Raw genomic sequence first — 19,646 nt, forward strand, 5'->3', positions numbered from 1 at the left:
AGTGAGTGTGCTCATCTGAATTACAACTGTGGGAGAGAGATATTCTCTCACACCATTTTGCTTCCAAAAATCCTTACCAAAAGTACATTTGCATGAAGCACAACAGAAATGCCTGCATGTCGCATATTAAGCCCTTGACCGATTAGTTTAAACCTTTCTTATTCTCTTTTTTTCTTTTATCTCACGAAAGTTATACATATGTGTCTGTATACTGTGTAAAATATATGTGTATATGTGTGCATGTGCACACACACATACACAATATGTACTGTATATGGAGCTCTCAACACCCTGATAAGAATTCATTTCTGAAAATGGAGCCAAAAGTATACTGGACTTTTGTAGATACTTTGATGTGTGTTCATACTGTGTTAGTTACTTTTTTCATGACAACTTTAGTTGCGTGCCACATACAATGTAACTGTTATGGGCATATTTTAGCAGCAGATGATTTGTGCTTTTGTATCCCACAGGGTTTCCCAAAGTGTGACTTGATTATTTGTAGGTAGTATATGACCTTTAATTACCACACATTATAGATTTCAATTTCAATCCCACTCCCTTTTTAAAAATCTTTTTTAAAACCTTTGGAATATTGTTTTGACACGAATGTACAAAACCAGGGAACTATGTAGATGTATATTGTTAAGGGATTTCAACATTACAGACTTCTGTGATCTGTTAGTTGTGATCTTCACTCATCCCGAAATAATAACAATCCATGTGCTTTTTGCAGGCTTAATGCACAGTGAATGCAGATGTATAACCTTGCCCACAAGTGGGGCTTTGTGCTGTTACCAATGTATACTTATGTGTTTTGTAATAATTCCATCTGTTTGCATGAATGCACAGCTTCACACATGAACAAACCTTGATTCTACAGGACTAAATGGACAAAAACACTGATCGTTTAAAGTTCCTTCTCTGTCTATAATGAATCCAAAACTGACTTCAATGATTCCACAATATTTTCTGTAATACAATCTCTGTTTTCAACAGCTATGCATCAAAGGTGTTTCATACCTTCACCTTCCTAAAAGTTATTGAATTAGAGCCTCAATGCAATATTTATATTTCTGTTACTGGGGTAGGGGGAATCCTTTCTTGAACTACAAATTGCAGAATCAGCTGGCCATTCTGGCAGATACTGAGAAACTGTGACCCTCCAAATGTTTGTGTCATCCCTGACCATTGGCCATGCAGGATTGGGTTGATGGGAGTCAAAATCTGGAAGGTGGAAAGCCTCCCCTCCATACAGACACAGACACAGTGTAGAGAGTAACTGACACTGAATTCTGGGGGGAAGCCTCTAGCACTGCTGAACTTGAGGACACCATCAGAGTGATGGAAAAACTTTCCCTCTACCATGACACTGATCGGGCTGATAGAGAAGCCAGTGGGCAAGGCACGTCTCTCTTTCTTAAGCATGCCCAGAGCTATAATATGCTCCCAGGATCATTACAATATGAAGCCTCTGTGCAAGCCAACTTGCTATTTCGTTAGTAAGTGTATAAAAAGGTTTCAGAGTCCATGGGAGGAAAGCTGTAATACAACAGTCACACATGATCATTGATATGACTATTAACAATATTTGTTGTATTGAAGACATATGGAAGAACTGCTGCTTAGTACCTTTTTTTGCTTCCACCTCAACATTAGGAGGAACCTCCTGACAGTAAGGGCTGTTCAAAGGTGGAACACACTCCCTCGGAGAGTGGTGGAGTCTCCTTCTTTGGAGGTCTTTAAGTAGAGTCTGGATGGCCATCTGTCGGGGATGCTTTGATTGAGATTTTCTGCATGGCAGGGGTTGGACTGGATGGCCCTTGCCATCCAGTCCAACGATTCTATGATTCTATGATATATCACATTAGAGCATGAGCAAATGAAAGTGCCTCTAATATTGTGGGTGATGTGATTAGGTCTTGTGATGACATTTTCTGAATAGGTGTTTGGGCAGAGTTGTCATCTGGGTTTGAGGCAAGGTCTTGTATCTGTCTCCCCATCCATGTTGTGTGTTCTGTAGATATGTAGCTGTTTGAGACTGGGAGGCTGTCTGTGTGCATGCAAAAACCTGCATCATATGTTATGTAAACACATACTATATCATATTGTTCTATTTCTAGTTATGTGTACATATACTATTTCTGCTGCTCCAGAGCCTAGGACCCAGAACAATGGATGCAAACTACAGGAAAAGAGATTTCACCTCACCATTAGGAGTAACTTCCTGACAGTAAGGGCTGTTTGACAGTGGAACAAACTCCCTCAGAGTGTAGTGGAGTCTCCCTCCTTGGAGGTCTTTAAAAAGAAGCTGGATGGCCATCCGTCGGGGATGTTTTAATTCAGAGTTCCTGCATGGCAGGGGGTTGGACTGGATGGCTCTTGTGGTCTCTTCCAGCAGACAATGCTGTTCTAGGCAATATCCTGATCCGTCCCCCATTCCCACAGAGGTTAGAGGCTGTTGACATTAATACATAGCACCAATCTGTCCATGATGAAGGAAACATTTTTAGCCGCACACCTACACAGTAGTCCTCTAGGCCAGAATAGAAAACCAAATGTACCACTGCCCCAAGTGTAGGATCTGTTGTAACCTTTGGTTATAACAGTATTTATTTATTTATTTATTTATTTATTTATTGGATTTATATTCTACCTTTCTCCAAAATGGAATTCAAAGCATCCAGGAAATCATGATCCACTCCTGACAAAGTAGCCTGTGGTATGGTGGTTAAAGTACCCCCAAGATAAGCCCCACAGTTACCACTTCTAGGATCACCTCTTTCAGTGATTCAAAGAAACTGCTGAGCAATGGCATCCTTAGTGCACAGGTAGAATACAGTTCCTGTTTTCTAGGCCCAAATGCTAGTAAAAAAAAAAAAAAAGGTAAAGTTGGCAGGTAAAAAGGAAGCTGGACCTGATAAATGAGAGCAATCCCAACTCTATTCATCAAGTTTAGGATACTGCTGCACCTCAACCAAAATAAACCCATTGAGTAGAGCTGGGAGACAGTTGTACTTCCATCTTACCCCAGGAAAATCTTTTTGATGTTGGAAAGGTACCTCTCTTCCCTGTATGTTGGCTGCATTTTCATTTGTTGAACTGGCATTCTGTGACAGTACTAGAATGTTTCATAGGTCCTGTCAAGGCAGCAAGACTTCTTAAGAAGAGAGATGGGGCCAGAAGAGGAAAGAGCATGGAAACCACTAGGTGTTCGTATTGTCTGATCTCACCATGCCTCTTCAAGTCTCATCCAGTAATAGCTGCTTGAGCCTGCCTATGAATAACCAACCATAAATGCCAACATTAGCAAGTATGAAAAGTGCGATCTTCTACAGAACAGCCCCTACCCCACGTGCCAGATTCACAGTCATTTTATAGCTTCAGGGAAGCATGTTGTTGTTTTCCAAAGAAAGAGCATAAACACTCGAGGCGCCTACTTTTACAGCACTCCTTGCTGTTATAAATAACAGAAACATACTTTATTAATTGTAAATAACAGAAGCATTATTTATATTTCCATGTATAAGTCTAGAAATTTTAGTCAAAAATATTGACCCAAAAAAACTCAGTTGACTTATCCACGGGTCAATGTAAATACTATACTTTAACTCTTATTTAAAAAGGCACCATCCTCTGGTGAACAGCAAGAGTGTAATCTGTCCTGAAGCACTGACCGCCCCCCCCCCTCTACTCTTTTATCCATGCAGCCTTTAATATGAGCACAAACAGTTATGCCTGCTGGAATTTTGTAAGTTCTTTGGCATTGTTTTCCTTTCCTTCATCCCTTAGACCCTTTGTTGCATGTCCTTAACTTTTACCCTCAAAATCGATAATTTTGGCCCCAAAACCTGTCCTTGACTTATACATGAGGCCAACTTATAAATATGGTATATGGGCAAAGAATTGAGAGAAAAACACAGTAGTCAAACATTTGAAAGAAGTTTGATGAAGGAATACAGAGCCTAGGAATAGGAGGCTATACGGGTGCCACTGAGGAGAAGGAGGGGCAGACAGATAAGGGAAATAATGAGGCACGGTCTATGTTTCCAAGATGAAATACAGATCAAAAGCAAGCTTATGATCCTCTTTACAGTTCTCCTGAGTTCTAAATTTCCTTGATTCTTTGGGATAAATAATTTATAGACACATTAGCGAATCTAGTACATGGATAATAAGATTATGAGTTCTTATTATTGTCAGAGGAAGTTGTATGTCAAAATTCACATGTTATGCTTGAAAAACTAACCAGAAATGTGACATCCCAATTCTACTAAGCGTGACAAGGCCTACAGACTATTGATCTCTGCTAAATAAGATCCAGTGGGTTTTGCTCAGAAGTTAGGAAAGAGGCTGGGCAAAATTTACATTTTTATGAAACAACTGTGAAAATACCATTTCCCAATTTATTGTGCAAACCTGCTTCTAACTACATGGCCCTTCCTATCTTAAACACATTGTTTCAGTTATCTATAAACATACATAGGATGGTGCTTGTAAGAAGATTACAGTGGCCCCTTGTTATATGCTGGGGTTTGGTTCCAAGATCCCCCGTGGATAACAAAATCCATGGATGCTCAAGTCCCATTAAATATAATGACATAGCAAAATGGTGTCCCTTATAAAAAATGGAAAATCAAGGTTTGATATTTGACAGAAAGATTGTATTTCTTTGTGTGTTTTGTCACTTACATTTCAATTCTGGTTACGTAAACATGGTATATGGAATGAAGTTTTGGCAAAAGAAGTAACATACACTTTACTTTTTGGAAGGCTCATTAGAGATGCTTCACTTTCATAGAGGTTTCAAAGTTGGTCAAGACCAGAGCTTGGAAGAAATGCATTACAGATAGAAATATTCATCATTTTCTATTATTTTTGTGCAAAAAATATTTGTTTGGACATAGAATGCTGTCTAATACTGAATGTTAAGGGGAGAAAAGGAGAAGGAGAAAACGGGGGAAACAAAATGGAAATGTGTCCAGACAATGCTGGGAAAGACTGAAATCCTAGAGATCTGCTGCCAGTCAAAGTAGACAAAACCAAACTAGATGGTCCAAAAGTCTGAGTTAGTGTTAAGGCAGTTCCAGCTGCTTAGATGTCTGTCTATGTTTCAAATATGTTGGAAGGGGACCTGATGGATTGGCTAGTGCCCTTAACAGGAGCACTGCATGTTTTGTTGAAGATCTGTATTGATGTGGAAGGCCTGATTCTCTCAGCTCCTGTTCAGTTTAGGTTCAAATGATACACTGAAGTAAGACTAAGCCACTGGGAGCACAAGGTACTACTTTATTGGTGACAAATATATGGAAAAAGTTCAGAAACATAGAACAAAGAAAGTGTCCCCTCTGCTGAAACTGACACAGCCTCAAGTGCAGATGGGCCCTAGTTCTGCACTGCTAAACATTACATTGTTCTCTTAGCTTTCAAGTGGACCATCAAATTACTGGGCAAAGTGCCATTGTTTCCCCCTTTTTGAGCATAGGACAAAGGAAATAGCTCACCCAGCCAATGTCACCAACAGACACCCCTAAATGAATCAAAATGTGCTGCTTTTATGATCCACACTTGTTGAATCATAGAATCATAGAGTTGGAAAAAACTGCTAGGGCCATCCAGTCCAACCCCCTGCCATGCAGGAAATCTAAATCAAAGCATCCCCATCAAGCATGGCCATCAAGCCTCTGTTTCAAGACCTCTAAGGAAAGAGACTCCACCACACTCTAAGGGAGTTTGTTCCACTATTGAACAGCCCTTACTGTCAGGAGGTTCCTCCTAATGTTGAGGTGGAATCTCTTTTTCTGCAGCTTGCATCCATTGCTCTGCATCCTAGTCTCTGGAGCAGCAGAAAACAAGCTTGCTCCCTCCTCAATATGACATCCCTTCAAATATTTAAACAGGGCTATCATGTCACCTCTTAACCTTCTCTTCTCCAGGCTAAACATCTCCAGCTTCCTAAGTCTTTCCTCATAGGGCATGGTTTCCAGACCCTTCACCGTTTTAGTTTCCCTCCTTTGGACACACTCCAGTTTCTCAATGTCCTTTTAAAATTGTGGTGCCCAGAACTGGACACAATATTCCAGGTGGGGCCTGACCAGAGCAGAACAGAATGGGACTATTAATTCCCTTGATCTACACACTATACTTCTATTGATGCAACCTAGAATCACATTGGCCTTGTTAGCTGCCGCATCGCACTGTTGACTCATGTTCAACTTGTGGTCTACTTGGACTCCTAGATCCCTTTCACACGTAGTTTCATTCAGCCAGGTATCACCCATCCTATATGAACTGTGAGAGACAGTGGTGTGGTTTTTTTTAAGTTAAGAATAAAAAAGGGATGGGGGTAAAAATAGAAAATGAAGTGGGGGAAAAACTCCACTGTGATTAGTGGAACATCATTTGGGTTTCAGAGTGGGAAGTGCTCTGAAACCCATCCAGTACAATGCATTTGGTCTGTCAAGATTATTCCAGTAGTAGGTATTGAAATATATTTGATTCCTTCTGTAATGAATTTCCCTATCTCTGACTTGCACCAGTTTTTGAGAAACATACTGTGATTCATACAGTGAAGTCTACAAACAGTGTGGCCATTACAGTTTTTTAAAAGTGCTATGAAAACAGTGATCTCAGTTACCAGTTTATACTGTGGAACATGTCTGCATAGTGAATACTTTGGGTGCAACCTTGTTGGAAATTAGTTATCCTTGCCCATATCACTAAGTAGTCTGTAGCGTGTGCCCACAAGCAACCTACAGTCATACTGGTTTTAATGAAATAGTAAATAGTAAAGTAGAAGGTAAAATGTGGCTTCTCTTACTTGCTTTGGGGTTAAAGAAAGCTTCACAAACTTAACTAGTTCTGAGCAGAAAACGAGAAAACTTCACAGCATGGAAATGTTACCTAATCATCTATAGAGCAGGCTGCTGGCCAAGTGATAGAATAGGGCTGGGTGAAAAGTTGACATTGCAACCAGAACTGATAATAACGATAATTTATTTTATGTGGAATAGCAGCCCATCTTAAAGAAGTTGTCTAAATAATATTTTTGTCTTAAACATGATGGAGGCAGTGTGATAGAGTGGTTACAATACTGGACTATAATGTAAGAGGACAACATTCAAATTCATACTCTGCCACAAATGCGTTTTGGGCCAGCACAATCTCTCAGCTTAATCTATTGGGAAACATAAGGGAGAAGTCAGGGCCACTGATATGAGAGATAGGCCTGTTACAGACTGCCAAAATAAAGCTGCTTCAGGTCTCTTTGGAGGTATGCTGTTTAAATGATGCATGCATCCTAAGAATCCGGAAGCTGCACCAAAGCTGCACTCTAGTTCTTAGGAATGGAGTGTGGCTTTGGCGCGACCTCTGGACTCTTAGGACCCATGCATCATTTAAATAGCATACCTCCAAAGAGACCCGAAGCAGCTTTATTTTGGCAGTCTGTAACAGGCCATAGTTTTCTTTCATGACGGTGAATGCATAGATGTAAGGAAGAACTATAAATTGGCCCATGCAAACATTCCTCCTAAACAAATATTCCTGATACTATTTTCTATAGCACAATGCTATATGTCTCTACTTAGAAGCAAGCCTCATTGAATTCAATTGCTTGCACTCCCAGGTGAGTGGTTCTATGGCTGTATCCTTAAACTGCTTCCACTTTCACCTGCTTTCCCTTCATTATCACTTAAACTGTAGCCCAAGTTGCTGTTGCAACACAAATATTGAGAGTGTACATGTATATATTTCACAGGAGATACATTTTGCTGCCCTACTTTTGATTCCTATGTGATTATTAGCCCCTTGTGTGATTAACAGAAAAACATAGTAAACAACTCGGGCTCTGGGTGTCTTTCTTTATAATATTAAATAGGTGGGGTGAGCAAACTAAAGAAAAGTGCTGGTGATAGATAGCTAAATAAAAAGGATGTGACTAGTTTTATTTTTTAACTGTGCTAATGTCACTTTTGAAAAAGGCTTTAAATAATAAAGCTAACATCTGTTTTCCAAACCCTCTGCCTCTAGGTTCAAGAACCATCCAGGCACTAGGAAATGTAGCACATTTGAGAATCTTTTAATGCACTTATGCTTGCTAAGTGTTATATTGATCTGCTATAGACAAAGAAATGTATAAAAATTATGCAGAAATATAGAAATTAAGACACATAAATTGACTATGGAATTGCTATTAGGCTATTTTAAGAACTGAAATGTGCTTAATTGCTTCCAGGCTGTTAAATGAATGTCTGTAATGGTTTAGATTGAGTTACTGGCTATGGTTCTATACCTTTAAGAGTGACATAAGTATACAGAGTAGCTTTGTCAATCACTTTGACCTGATTGCAAGAAAAGTCATATATGAGCATGACAATACCCCTCTCTGGTGTCTATAGATAAAAAGGCGGTTGCGTTATGTATGTGTATATATATTTTTGAAGAGATTTTGATTTTTCCCTCCTTTATTACCTTTCAAGACCATGATGATACAGATTTAATTATCACCTCTCGTGATTGTTATGATTTTTGAAATCTAGGTCTTTTATTATTGAGCAGCAGTTTCCCTCCCACTGTTGGGTTCCTGTACTGTTTACCCAGCTCTCTCTAAAAACTTTGGACATCCTATCTTCAGCACTTGACAAACTCCTTCCTTCAAGAATACTGTCTCCCTCCCCACATAACTCCGTTTAAAGCCCTCCTGATCAGGCTCATGAGACTCTTAGCAAAACTGTTCCTGCCAACTGCTGTGAGGTACAACACATCACTTCCTAGAAGTCCATCTTCATGAAACCTCAAACCATGGTTCATGAAGCCAGATTCTTCCCAGTGGCACCATCTGTGGAACTAGTTGTTTATCTCCACTATTCTTTCCCTTCCTGGGCACTGTCCTTAAAATGGGAGGAAAAATGAAAGTGCAACCTGTACATCAAGATCCTTCAGTATCCTATCCAAAGCCTCATAATCTCATATGATATTTTGAAAGCTGTGCCTTGCTGTGACATTGTTTTTCATGTGCACTAGAAGGAAGGGATAAGGATCAGTGGGCTTGTTGAGACTTTTCAGCCTATCTGTTACATCACAGATTTTTGTCACAAGAAGATAGCATACACCCATAGACATCCTGTGATGCCCATAAACCATTGCTTTTGTTCTCCACAGCAGAGAGTATCCTTCCACCACCAGATGTCTCCTCTGTGGATTGGCAGGGGTCATTCCATGTGTTGAAACTTCCAAGATCACCTGCACATTCCTTGATGACTGTTACCGTTGCTCTTGTTGTTGCTTCTCATCATCACTGATAAGAGAGGGAGCTTTGAATTGATTCTGTAGCTCCAAAAACAGAGATTGATTCATGGTCCTTCTACTTCTATGTGTCACATCCCTCCATATGTCAAACTCTTGTGTCTGCTAATGAACCCTCTCCTCAGAAACATCCCCCTGTATACTCCTCATCCAGTACAGTCTTCTCCACTCAGTTCAAGAAAACCTCATGCTTCCTAATATGCTGAAGAGTAGTATAATCACAGTTTATACAGGCGCTTCCAATTGTCCCCATGTGATAAAGTCCTATGTTTCTTTGCAAAGGAATGCAGTAAGGAGTGCAGTGGAAGTCTCTGATGATTCGGGGATGGGCTAATGCAAGTCGCTAGCCCCCCAGAGTTGTTCACATGATAGCCGCCTGCTGGTTCAGTGAAATGTACTCTCATTTACAGGGAGGAGAGGAAAGAAAATGAATCATAGCTTAATGAGAAAATACCTGTTTTGCATGTCAGGTTAAATCCCTGGCATTTAGAAGAAGGATGATCTGCAGCTGACACATTTAAAACAGAACATGATTTATGTGTTTTTAACAGAATACATAAAGGAGAAACACATTTGTAAGAACGTTTTACATTATTGTGCTGTTTGGGCAGGAAATAGTTCTGTAGAAGCATTTTAGAAATTCAGTAGTGGCTTGCAAAAATTGTTTCTGCTACATGGGACAGTTAATATACAGAACAGGGAAGTCACTTTCTTATCTGTGAATTGCACTTAGTGTGGAAGCCCAGTCTAGAGTTGAGCTGTAGCAGGACATGGCTATAATGGGTTTAAAAAGAACTACTAACGAAGCAAAGGTTCAGATGAGACTGATAGCTCTATATGCAACTCCTAGCCTGGCTTCTCCTCATTTGGTTCATTGTTTGCAGCAGTGCTGACTTCCTTTTCCTAAATATTCCATTCTCCTGGGCAGACTCCTGGGAATAGTGTTTTCTGGTAGCAAAATTGTTCTTCTCTGGTGATTCAGTGTTTTCCACTAGGTGTTCTGTCATTCTTGTTATAGACACCCCAGAGGATAAGGGATGAAAACTGGGGATCAATGCAGGGCTCATGACAAAGTCAGTGGTAACTAGGAAGCAGCTAAATATATCCTCAAACTGCCTTGGTTCTTAAACTGCTTCTGGGTCTCCTGTGGGACTGGAATTTTCCACAGAATCTAGGATTGCTGAGTGAGAGGACAGGGTTCCTCTTGCTTTAATACTGAGACAATTCTCAACCTAGGCGTATTGTGCCATCCAAGTAACTTTGACTTGTGGTAATCCTATGAGTGGGAGACCTCCAGGAGCAACAGGCATCTTCCATGACATCCTAGGAAGTCCTCAAGAGGTTCCAGAGGATGGTGTCACTTACTGTGAATCAAGCTAGAAGTATGAAGCAGGATGTTTTAAACCTTCACTCCCCACTGACCAGTAAGTAGCCATGGGGAGCACATCAGCTAAAAGGTACATGGGGGGCAGCTGAGAGAGAAGAGATCCTAAAATTCCACTTGATGGGACTTTATTGTAAGCCTTTGTGATTGAAAACCAGCTAAAAAGTAGCTGCATAAATATGGCAGGGGTCTGGGCTGCAGATGGGTTGCACTCACCTGGCCTTAGTTGTGTGTGATAACACAGTTTTGACTTTTCAATCCCATGTCTATCCCGGCAGGATTTGTAGGTACGATAATCTCCATGGTTAGCAAACTAAAGAATTATTCAATGTGGTCTCTAGTAATTTGGCAGATGCTGTTGAATAGTTAAGTAAAATTCACTGTTCCAAGTTAGTTATTGCTCCTTTAGGAGGAAAGATTCTGGCAGGCAGTTTTCTTTGGCCGATTAAGAAGACGTTTATATAACACTGGAGAAATCACCAGAAGTAATATGAAATTAAGTGGCCACTTACAGTTTAACAACCAAAAGGAGTTCAGATGTTTGCTCAGTTCCTGGACTAAATGACACACTCTGTTTTGCTGTTGCACATTTATCTGGAATGTTCCTACATCTAGCACTAATGCTCATGTTACTTCTTTTTTTAACAAGGCTGTAGCCTTTAAATATCATTAAGTAATGAGCATATACATGGAAGGCTTTACACTCCCTGTCTTTCCCTTTTGCTTGACGTATGACTGACATGTGGAATTTAATACCAACATCAAGTCAGAATGGGGATCCCATTGAATTCCCACCACTGCTTCCTGGCTATAAGTTCCTGCTCACCTTATGGGAAATCGTGATCTAAACCCAATTTTTAGTGATAACCAGAGCAGATACAAGTATGTAGGTACTCATTGTTTATATGCTTGTACTCTCTGGACCCTGTGGTTATCATTGACTGTCCCTTAGCTTGTCCAGTATACTGATGTTAAACTGTTTGCTGAGATTTACCAAGCAGACACATTCATCCTAACAAGTGTGCAGTTCAAACTGCAATCCCCATTTAAAATTGAACACAGACGCATGTAAGGTCAACTTTCTCATCCATCCATCTTCTCTCCTCATACATAATATGTATAATGACCTGCATGGCATCTCACAAGGCAACCAATCCATTCATTTTCTTAAAAAGTAATAGTTAAATTGCACAAACAGAATCTACCACTCATCTTTGCCCAGTCAGAAATCTGTGACACCAGGGAAATGGAAACCTTTTTATTGTTTGAGAGGATGGTATGGCCTACCAACTCAAGTTTACTAAGGTTCCCAAGGGCTCAAAATAGATGGGGGATGTGGCATTTACATGTCACAATCCGCCAGAGCTCCCAGAAGCTGCCCTGGGATTGTGCTGGGGATGCCTAAAATGGCCCAGGACTGGTTCAAAAGGAGTAGATATTTGAGTCCATTTGAGACTGTGGCAGGAAGCACCCTTGGGACTGCGACATGAGGTCACCGTGGTCCTGGAGCAATTGGGCCAGTAGTGGCTTCTAGCCACTCCTTCCTATTCGTCTGTTTCATATATTCTCTGTAGTTATCTCTGTGGGGTGAGTGTGGATATAATTTCAATTTTAATAATTTATGCATATTTCAGAAAACAGTAATCTTAACACATATTTTTAAAAATAGATTTTATGTACAAACACTAACTGATACTTCGCCTTTTGAGATTCTCTCCTACTATTGGCCTGGTGCCTTACCAACCTATTCATCTAGTGAGATGTCAGAAATGGAGCACATTATTCTCTTCTACTATGTTATGAAACTTTCTTGACGTTTTACAAAATGCATTAACTATAAACTGAAATATATGTCTTTGGGAGTTAATCCATTTCATAGGGGTAGAAGTTGCTTCTAGTCAACTGTGCTTTGGCTCCACTGCCTTAGAAAAAACAGTAGACTGCTACTGTTATCATGTATTAATAGTAGCCCACCCCCTTATTTTGTTGCCTTTCTATTTCCGAATATAGGTGATATATGCTTTGAACACTAAGAATGATGAGCACGAACTCAGCATCCAGGCTCTCAAAGAGGCCCATCAAGAAGAGATTCAGTACATCCTTGCTGAGACCAGGGAAACTGTTCTGCAGTATAAAAGCAAATTGGAGGAAGCACAGGAACTCCAGAAGTACATCCACACCCTTGAAGAAGCTTTGGAAAAACACCGGAGAATAACAAAGGAGGCACCATCAGAATTTGCCACATGTGCAAAACTGACAGAAGAGAGACAACCACCAGTGGAGACCAAGCAAGCAGATGAGAAGATTCTCCTTCCCCAAGTGATGGTGCACATGAAACTAGATTTAGAAAACACAGATCAGGCTTCAAACAAGGAGTCAGACATCCTCATGAGCAATCACAAGGCCTTGGCAGGAGATCAGCTAGACAACAGAGGGAAATTAACTGAAATATACAATATAGATAGGCAGGCTGCCATGAGTGAGACAGTGAACTTGAAGTGGGAGAATGAGAAACTGACAGAACAATACCCTGACAAAGCAACTCAGCTCCAGGCCTCTCATGAGAAAGAGAAAGAAACCTGGAGAAAGGCCATGCAGCAATCGGTGACTGATTCATGCAGAGAATGGCAACAAAGGGAAATGGAGCAAAGGAAAATCTATGAGGCTCGAGAATCTGTTTCACGGCAGCAGCTGGAGAAGCTGGAGGCTGACTTGGAAGCAAAAGGCCAGAAAATCAGTGAACTGAAAAAGTATTCCCAGAAGCTGAAGGAGAAAATGCAGGTAGGAAGCAAGATTCTTTCACCATTTGTGCCCAGGGTTAGCAGGAAAGGAAATCTTTGGATTGTTTTTAGCCTTGAATTATTGAGAAGTGAGCAAAGTGTTTCAGTCTATAAAAGCTAGTTCCTAATATTCTATTAGTTTCTAGCAAATGCAAGAAACAGGATACAGAATGGGTTTCCAAAGATGTTGACAGTTTTCACTTGGGATAGGGCAAAGACTTACCTTACAGCTGTAGGGTAATTTAAGTTTCCCAAGGCTTTAGCCTTTGTCAAGGAAACAAAAATATTTAAATGACAAAAATATCAAAGCCAAGCCTGTTAGGGTCTAACTTTAAACCAGCAGAGTAGCAGAAATGTGCCTTTGTCTAACTGTAGCTTTCCTAAGAACTGAGACTGACTCAAAAACAACAAACACATAGCTTGTAGTTCAAAACAAAAGTTTACTTATGGCTTTAATCTATATATACATAAAGGTTATATCCTAATCTAGTTAGTGAAAAGTTCAGATAAAAAGAAACCTCTGTCTCACCATTTTTCCAAAGAAAATCGAAAGAGGAGGAAGATGGAAAGCATGCAGTTCAGTTGAAAATATGTTGAGAGAGGATGTCTGTTAGTCCCAAAAGGGGAGTGACCCAAATCACATGGGCCCTGGACAGATGGACCCTTTAGCACGTCCTGGTGATGTGCTAGGGTTGCCTCGGGGTGCAGTTTCCAGATGCCCCGCAACCCTAGCATGTCTCCAGGATGTCATTGTTGCGCGGTGCTGTATACACGGTGCGCGTAGCGATGACGTCACTGCTGCGCAGGGTCTAGATGGACCTGCGTAGCAGCGATGTGCTCACGCCGCCACAAGCAGTTTGCGGCAGCACTAAAAGGAGCCGCTTTTTAGCACTCCTTTGCTTTCCGTGTAGCCGCACCACGCAATTTGGTTGCTGCGGTGCGGCTACGTGGAAAAGAGAGGCGGCTCCTGGCCACCTCTTTCTGGCGGTCTGTACCCCGCCATGGTTAGTCTGAAAGAGAGAGAGGAAGGGGCTCAGCCCACATGCAGGAAATCCCTATCTATCCAAGGAGGGGGAAGAGAATGCAACAATTCTCCAACAACAGCATAATGGCATCCCTGAACTGACATCCCTTTACCCTTCTCTGTAAAAGTGAATGGCTGCCACTTAGTGCTAAATATGCAGCTAATAAAAATCTCTGCATGAAGGGAAATAAAATGCAGAACCTGAGAACGACAGTATATTGAAGGCAGAGCTTGTCTAGCAGCCATGACTCTTGAGTGAGTTAATCTCAAGATTGATAAAGACATCAAGCCGTGGGGTGCTGTTGGTGGTATGGGAGAAGGCTCCAGTTCCCTTTTGTGAAGGAGATTCCAAGGATGTGGGACGTAGGAAATATGTTTCTCAACCTCCTTCCCTCTGCACACCCAATGATCAAAGAAAGCTGAATAAAGGAGGGGAGAAAAGAATTTAAAAAGGGTGAGATCTGATGTTATGTTTGGCTGTTGTGGTATATAACTGTTGCTAGACCTCTCTCTTCTATGAATTCTGCTAGTCTCTTCCCTGCATGGATTTGTTTTGCCTGTTTTTAAAAACAGTTTATTTACAGGCCAGAAGCCAACATGGTGTAGTGGTTTGGGTATTGGACCACAACTCTGGAGACCAGGGTTCGATTCCCAAATTGACCATGAAACCCACTGAATGACCTTGGGCAAGTCACATGCTCTCGGCCTCAGGGGAAGGCAATGGCAAACCTCCTCTGAACAAATCTTGCTGAGAAAATGCCATGAGGCTTAGGATCGCCATAAGTTGGAAATGACTTGAAGGCACCCAACAACAACAACAACCTCTATAAGAAAACCTGATTAAATTCATGGGGTCACCATAAGTTACTTGAAGGCACACCCAAACATGCACTTCACCATATATTTGTCAATTTATTTCCTATCTTGCAGACTCTTCATTGACACACATACACAACCTGGTTTCTCTAGTGATGAATATGTTTACTATATTAATGAGTTTAGCTAACATTTTGTAGCCCACAAATTATACATACATGAGATTTTATTAGTCGTATATTATTATGTTAAAATTAAAATGAGTGATTAGGAAAGACTTGTTTAGAATCAGCGGACTCTGTAGGACACACATTGTCATAGTGAAATTCAGTTTACAGTATATATTTGATACTAAGGAAATCTTACATAGAAGGAAAAACTATGTTCATAACATTCAAGTTTTCAGTAGTGGAAATTAACAGTACATTGCTGAAACTGTTAGAAGCTTGTCATCTTCACCCCTCGAGTTCATGAGCTAATTTAGATTGTCAAAAGAAAACTGTCATTGAATGGCAAAACTGTAGAGTGGTAGGAACAAAAGAAACATAATTTCCTATATTTTCCACATTTCTCTTGAAAGCTTCTTTTGCTTTCAGCAGATTTCTTAGCTGGCAGCAACTTCCTTCAGAACTGGGAGATGTTATTCCCCCAGAAATATATGTAGGATGAAAGACTCAAAATAAAAAGGATTTCTTGGGTTACTACTCTGATCATTAATTAATTCTTAAGGCAAAGTTATAAAATATATATTCAAGATCAGAGATAAGAGGACCAATGTTTTCTCATTATTCTCCCACTGTACTTCTATTTGCATGAGAATCAAACAACAAGACATGTGATTGAAAAACTATTTATACACATTATTAACTATTATTACTAATTTTTAAGCTCATGTAGTAAAATAGCTAAGAATCAGTTTAGAGCTGGACAAGGTGTAACAGAATAATCAAGGAAGTAGAGCAGTTCCTCTTAAGAGTATAAGTTACACTGCTTGGGGCTGTTTAGCCTGGAGGACAGATGAACAGGGGTATGCAAAATTATGCAGTGTACAGAATACAGATGGAGGTTTTCTGCTCTCTCACAGTACAAGAACCTGGGGGCCATTCACTCAAACGGAATGATGGGGGATTCGGGATAGTTAAAAGGAAGTACTTTACACAGCACAGTGCTAAACCATAGAATTAACTGCCAACTTGAATGGGTTTAGCAGTGGATTAGTGAATTTGGGGCTATTGGTCATTACTACCACTACTAAGGGTGGCTATCTTTCATATTAAAGTCAGATAAAACCTTTTGTCTATCAGTTGCTGGGGGACTGTAAGACAGAGGGTGTGTCCATGAGTTGTATTAATGTCCTACTGGTGGGTTTTCCACACTAAACTGTGGAATCAGCTGCAGAGTGTACAGTCCCACCACAAGGTTTGTGACCTGGTGAAGCCTCAGTAGTATGGATCAGCACCTTCTTATTAGGGCTTTACATCAACATTTTTCCAATCTAAATTCCTTGAATGGCTTGGGACCTCAATACCTGAAGAACCATCTTTTGCTTTATATACTTGTTTATGGATTGAGGTCCACAGGAAGGGCCCTCCTCTGTGTCCCATAGGTAGGAACAATACACTTCGAAAGGACATGGGATGAGGCCTTCTTTGATTTGCACCCATTATGGAATGCCCTTATATGCTTGGTCAGTGCCAACAGCGATGTCATTTTTACACCTATAAAAACAGATTTTTATTGAAGCCCTTTTAGCCTATTATTATCATAATCATTACTGTTTCATTTAAGTCCCAACTTTTGCCCAGCACTGGGAGTTAAAGCAGCTTACAAGATGTTAAAACCAATATAGAGTAAAATACACACAAAAACATCATTTAAAACTATATAATTGTTACTTTTAAAATACTGTTAAGCACTCTATAAAGTCAATTTTATTTTTTCCAGATCATGGTGTATCATAGTTTGAAATTGTTTGAACTGATTAAAAACTTGACTTTGGCCTGGTACAGTCGGGTGGAAATCGCCGTCCGCGGGCCAAAAGTAGGGTTCGGGAGCGTATAGTGACCGCATGCTCACGAAGCCTAATATGGAATGGTGGCACCATCATGGCAGCCTCCCATCCACATGGGGGCCCCCATGATGACGCATGCGCCACACAAAGTCCAGACATTGCTGGCAGGAAGTGGCGTCATGGTGGCACCCTTTCCCGTTTGTGGCGCCACAAAAAAAGAAGCCGCTCTAGGCAGCTTCCTTTTGGCAGTGTATCGGTGCTGCAGCATGTGGCAATATAATAAACATATTATTATATTATTGTAGCACCAATTCGGGACAAAGACGGGCGTCACGGAGCTGCCAGTTTGTCGAGCCCCTTAATTTGTCAAATGGTTAAAAAGGCTTTAATTTATTTAAATTGTCTCTTATTGCTGTATATTGTTTAAATTTGTTAAACTGGTTTTATGAGATGCAACACTGGGTTTGGGGGGATACAAATATTATAAGAAAATAAATAAATGACTTTCATGATGGTGAGTGTTTGAGAAGGGACAGTTGCAAACATGGCAAAAAGGGAATGGTTTGTGTATACCTCTCATATAGAGCAGCTGTTTCATGCAAATGATGCTTTCACATAGTTGATGCCAAGCTATGAACCTTCCAGAGCTCAGCTTCATCCTTGATGAAAGTAAATACCCCTTCTATCCCTCCCAAAACCTTGAGTAGCTGCTAAATTGCAGTGGTAGTAGTTGGTGGTAGTGTCCCACATTTAAATTTGGTGACAGTCTGAGGATTGTATATCGTTAGAAATATCAAGGCCTCTGGGAGATTATACCTGTGCAGGCCTAATTGAAATCTGTGTTCCTGTGAGGTTCTTCTAAGGGCAGAAATTAGAGGTGAAATAATAAATGCCTCGTTGCATTTAAATTGCAGTTTTGAAAAATGCAAATAACATTAGGTGGAGTGGATAGGCTTATCATTATAAGTATCATGGCAGGAGGGGATGGAGACTGTAAACTTCATCTGCTGGGATGCTGGGAAAATCCCTCCTCTGAAAATCTGCATTAGTAACAGATTTTCCTTTTGAGGAGAGAAATTTTCCACTATACTGCACTAGGGAAAGAGAGGGTTAGACTCTTGAAAGAGATGATTGACACTCTCCCCTCAAATGCTGCTGCTACATGTAGTTGGAAAAACCTAAAAGTACAAAGAAAAAAAATAGAAGTATAAAACGTTAAATGCAAAAATGTAATCTGTCGCATGATAAAAACCTGCTGCATACCACGCAACATTTCATAGATAAAGACTGGTACACAGGGGGACAAGCAGCATCAGAGTGTGGCAAAAATTATTAATTAGGAAGAACACATAAGCTAGGAGGGGCTGGAGCAGTTTGCTTTTGCCTATCTACTGGAAAGGACAAGAGCCTCTGCACCTCCTCCTCCATACCTTCCAACTGTCCCAATTTGGCAGGGACGATCTGGTTAGTTCTCTGTCATCCCACTTTTTCAACTGATTTTCAAATGTCCTTGTTTCTCTCTCCTTTTCTCACATTCCCTTTGTCCTCAGCTTACTTTAGTTACTGCAGTTGAGTATACTTGCCCCTCCACGTTTGCGGCTTTGACTTTTGCAGATGTGTTCATTCATGAATTTTATTAATATGTTCTCTCTAGGAATGTCTAGGTCTTCTTGCTCAACTCGGTGATCAACTTTAACCAAAAGTCGCATCGAAGGACCTAGAGATTCCTAGAGAGACCACTCCACTAGGCATTTGTAGCTTGTGACTTACCGTATACACCCATGTATAAGTAAAAAAAAATATGCTACAAAATTGACCCAAAAAACCTGGGTTGACTTAAACATGCGTTAATAAGGTAACAAGATAGCAGGGAGAGTGATTGTTTGCTCCCTAAACCTCTTCCCAGCCCGGTTGTCTCCAGAGGGGTCAGCTGGGCTGGGAAGATGCAGGACGAGGGAGCAGGACTTCCTTTACATCCATGGTTATTTGCCCTTACGTTTTACCTTTGACTTATCCACATATCATATAAAAACCCAGAATTTTGGCCCCAAAACCTACCCTTGATTTATACACGAAGTCAGCCTATACATGAGGATATACTGTAGTTTAAATAATTTCTGATTGCAAGGAGATACCTGTAAATGTCATTGAAGTTCATGGGAGCCCACTATTAAGAAGAATGAAGCAGCTGTTTCAGGCAGTTGGCTGGGGAGTAATGAAAGGATGGAAAGTTGTAAGTTATTTAATTTATTGTTGTTGTATTTTATTACCAAGGAGGTGCTTGTAGAATTTTCTGCATCTGCTGCCATTCAGCTCAACCAGCCT

At 40.5% G+C, this 19,646-nt stretch overlaps 1 protein-coding gene across 3 annotated transcripts in view; it reads left to right on the plus strand.

The window, feature by feature from the left end:
• The window catches only part of FAM184B (family with sequence similarity 184 member B), an 88,691-nt gene that overhangs the window by 22,429 nt on the left and 46,616 nt on the right, over positions 1-19,646 (plus strand). For all 3 annotated transcript variants that reach the window (XM_089524752.1, XM_089524751.1, XM_089524753.1), the window contains one exon: positions 12,701-13,471. In XM_089524752.1, coding sequence (XP_089380878.1) covers positions 12,701-13,471 — 771 coding nt within the window. The remainder of the gene's footprint in view (positions 1-12,700; positions 13,472-19,646) is intronic.

Source organism: Sceloporus occidentalis, unplaced genomic scaffold (assembly GCF_023333645.1).
Source record: "Sceloporus occidentalis isolate IW3139 unplaced genomic scaffold, rSceOcc1.0.p SCAF_5, whole genome shotgun sequence".
Classification (NCBI taxonomy): Eukaryota; Metazoa; Chordata; class Lepidosauria; order Squamata; family Phrynosomatidae; genus Sceloporus; species Sceloporus occidentalis.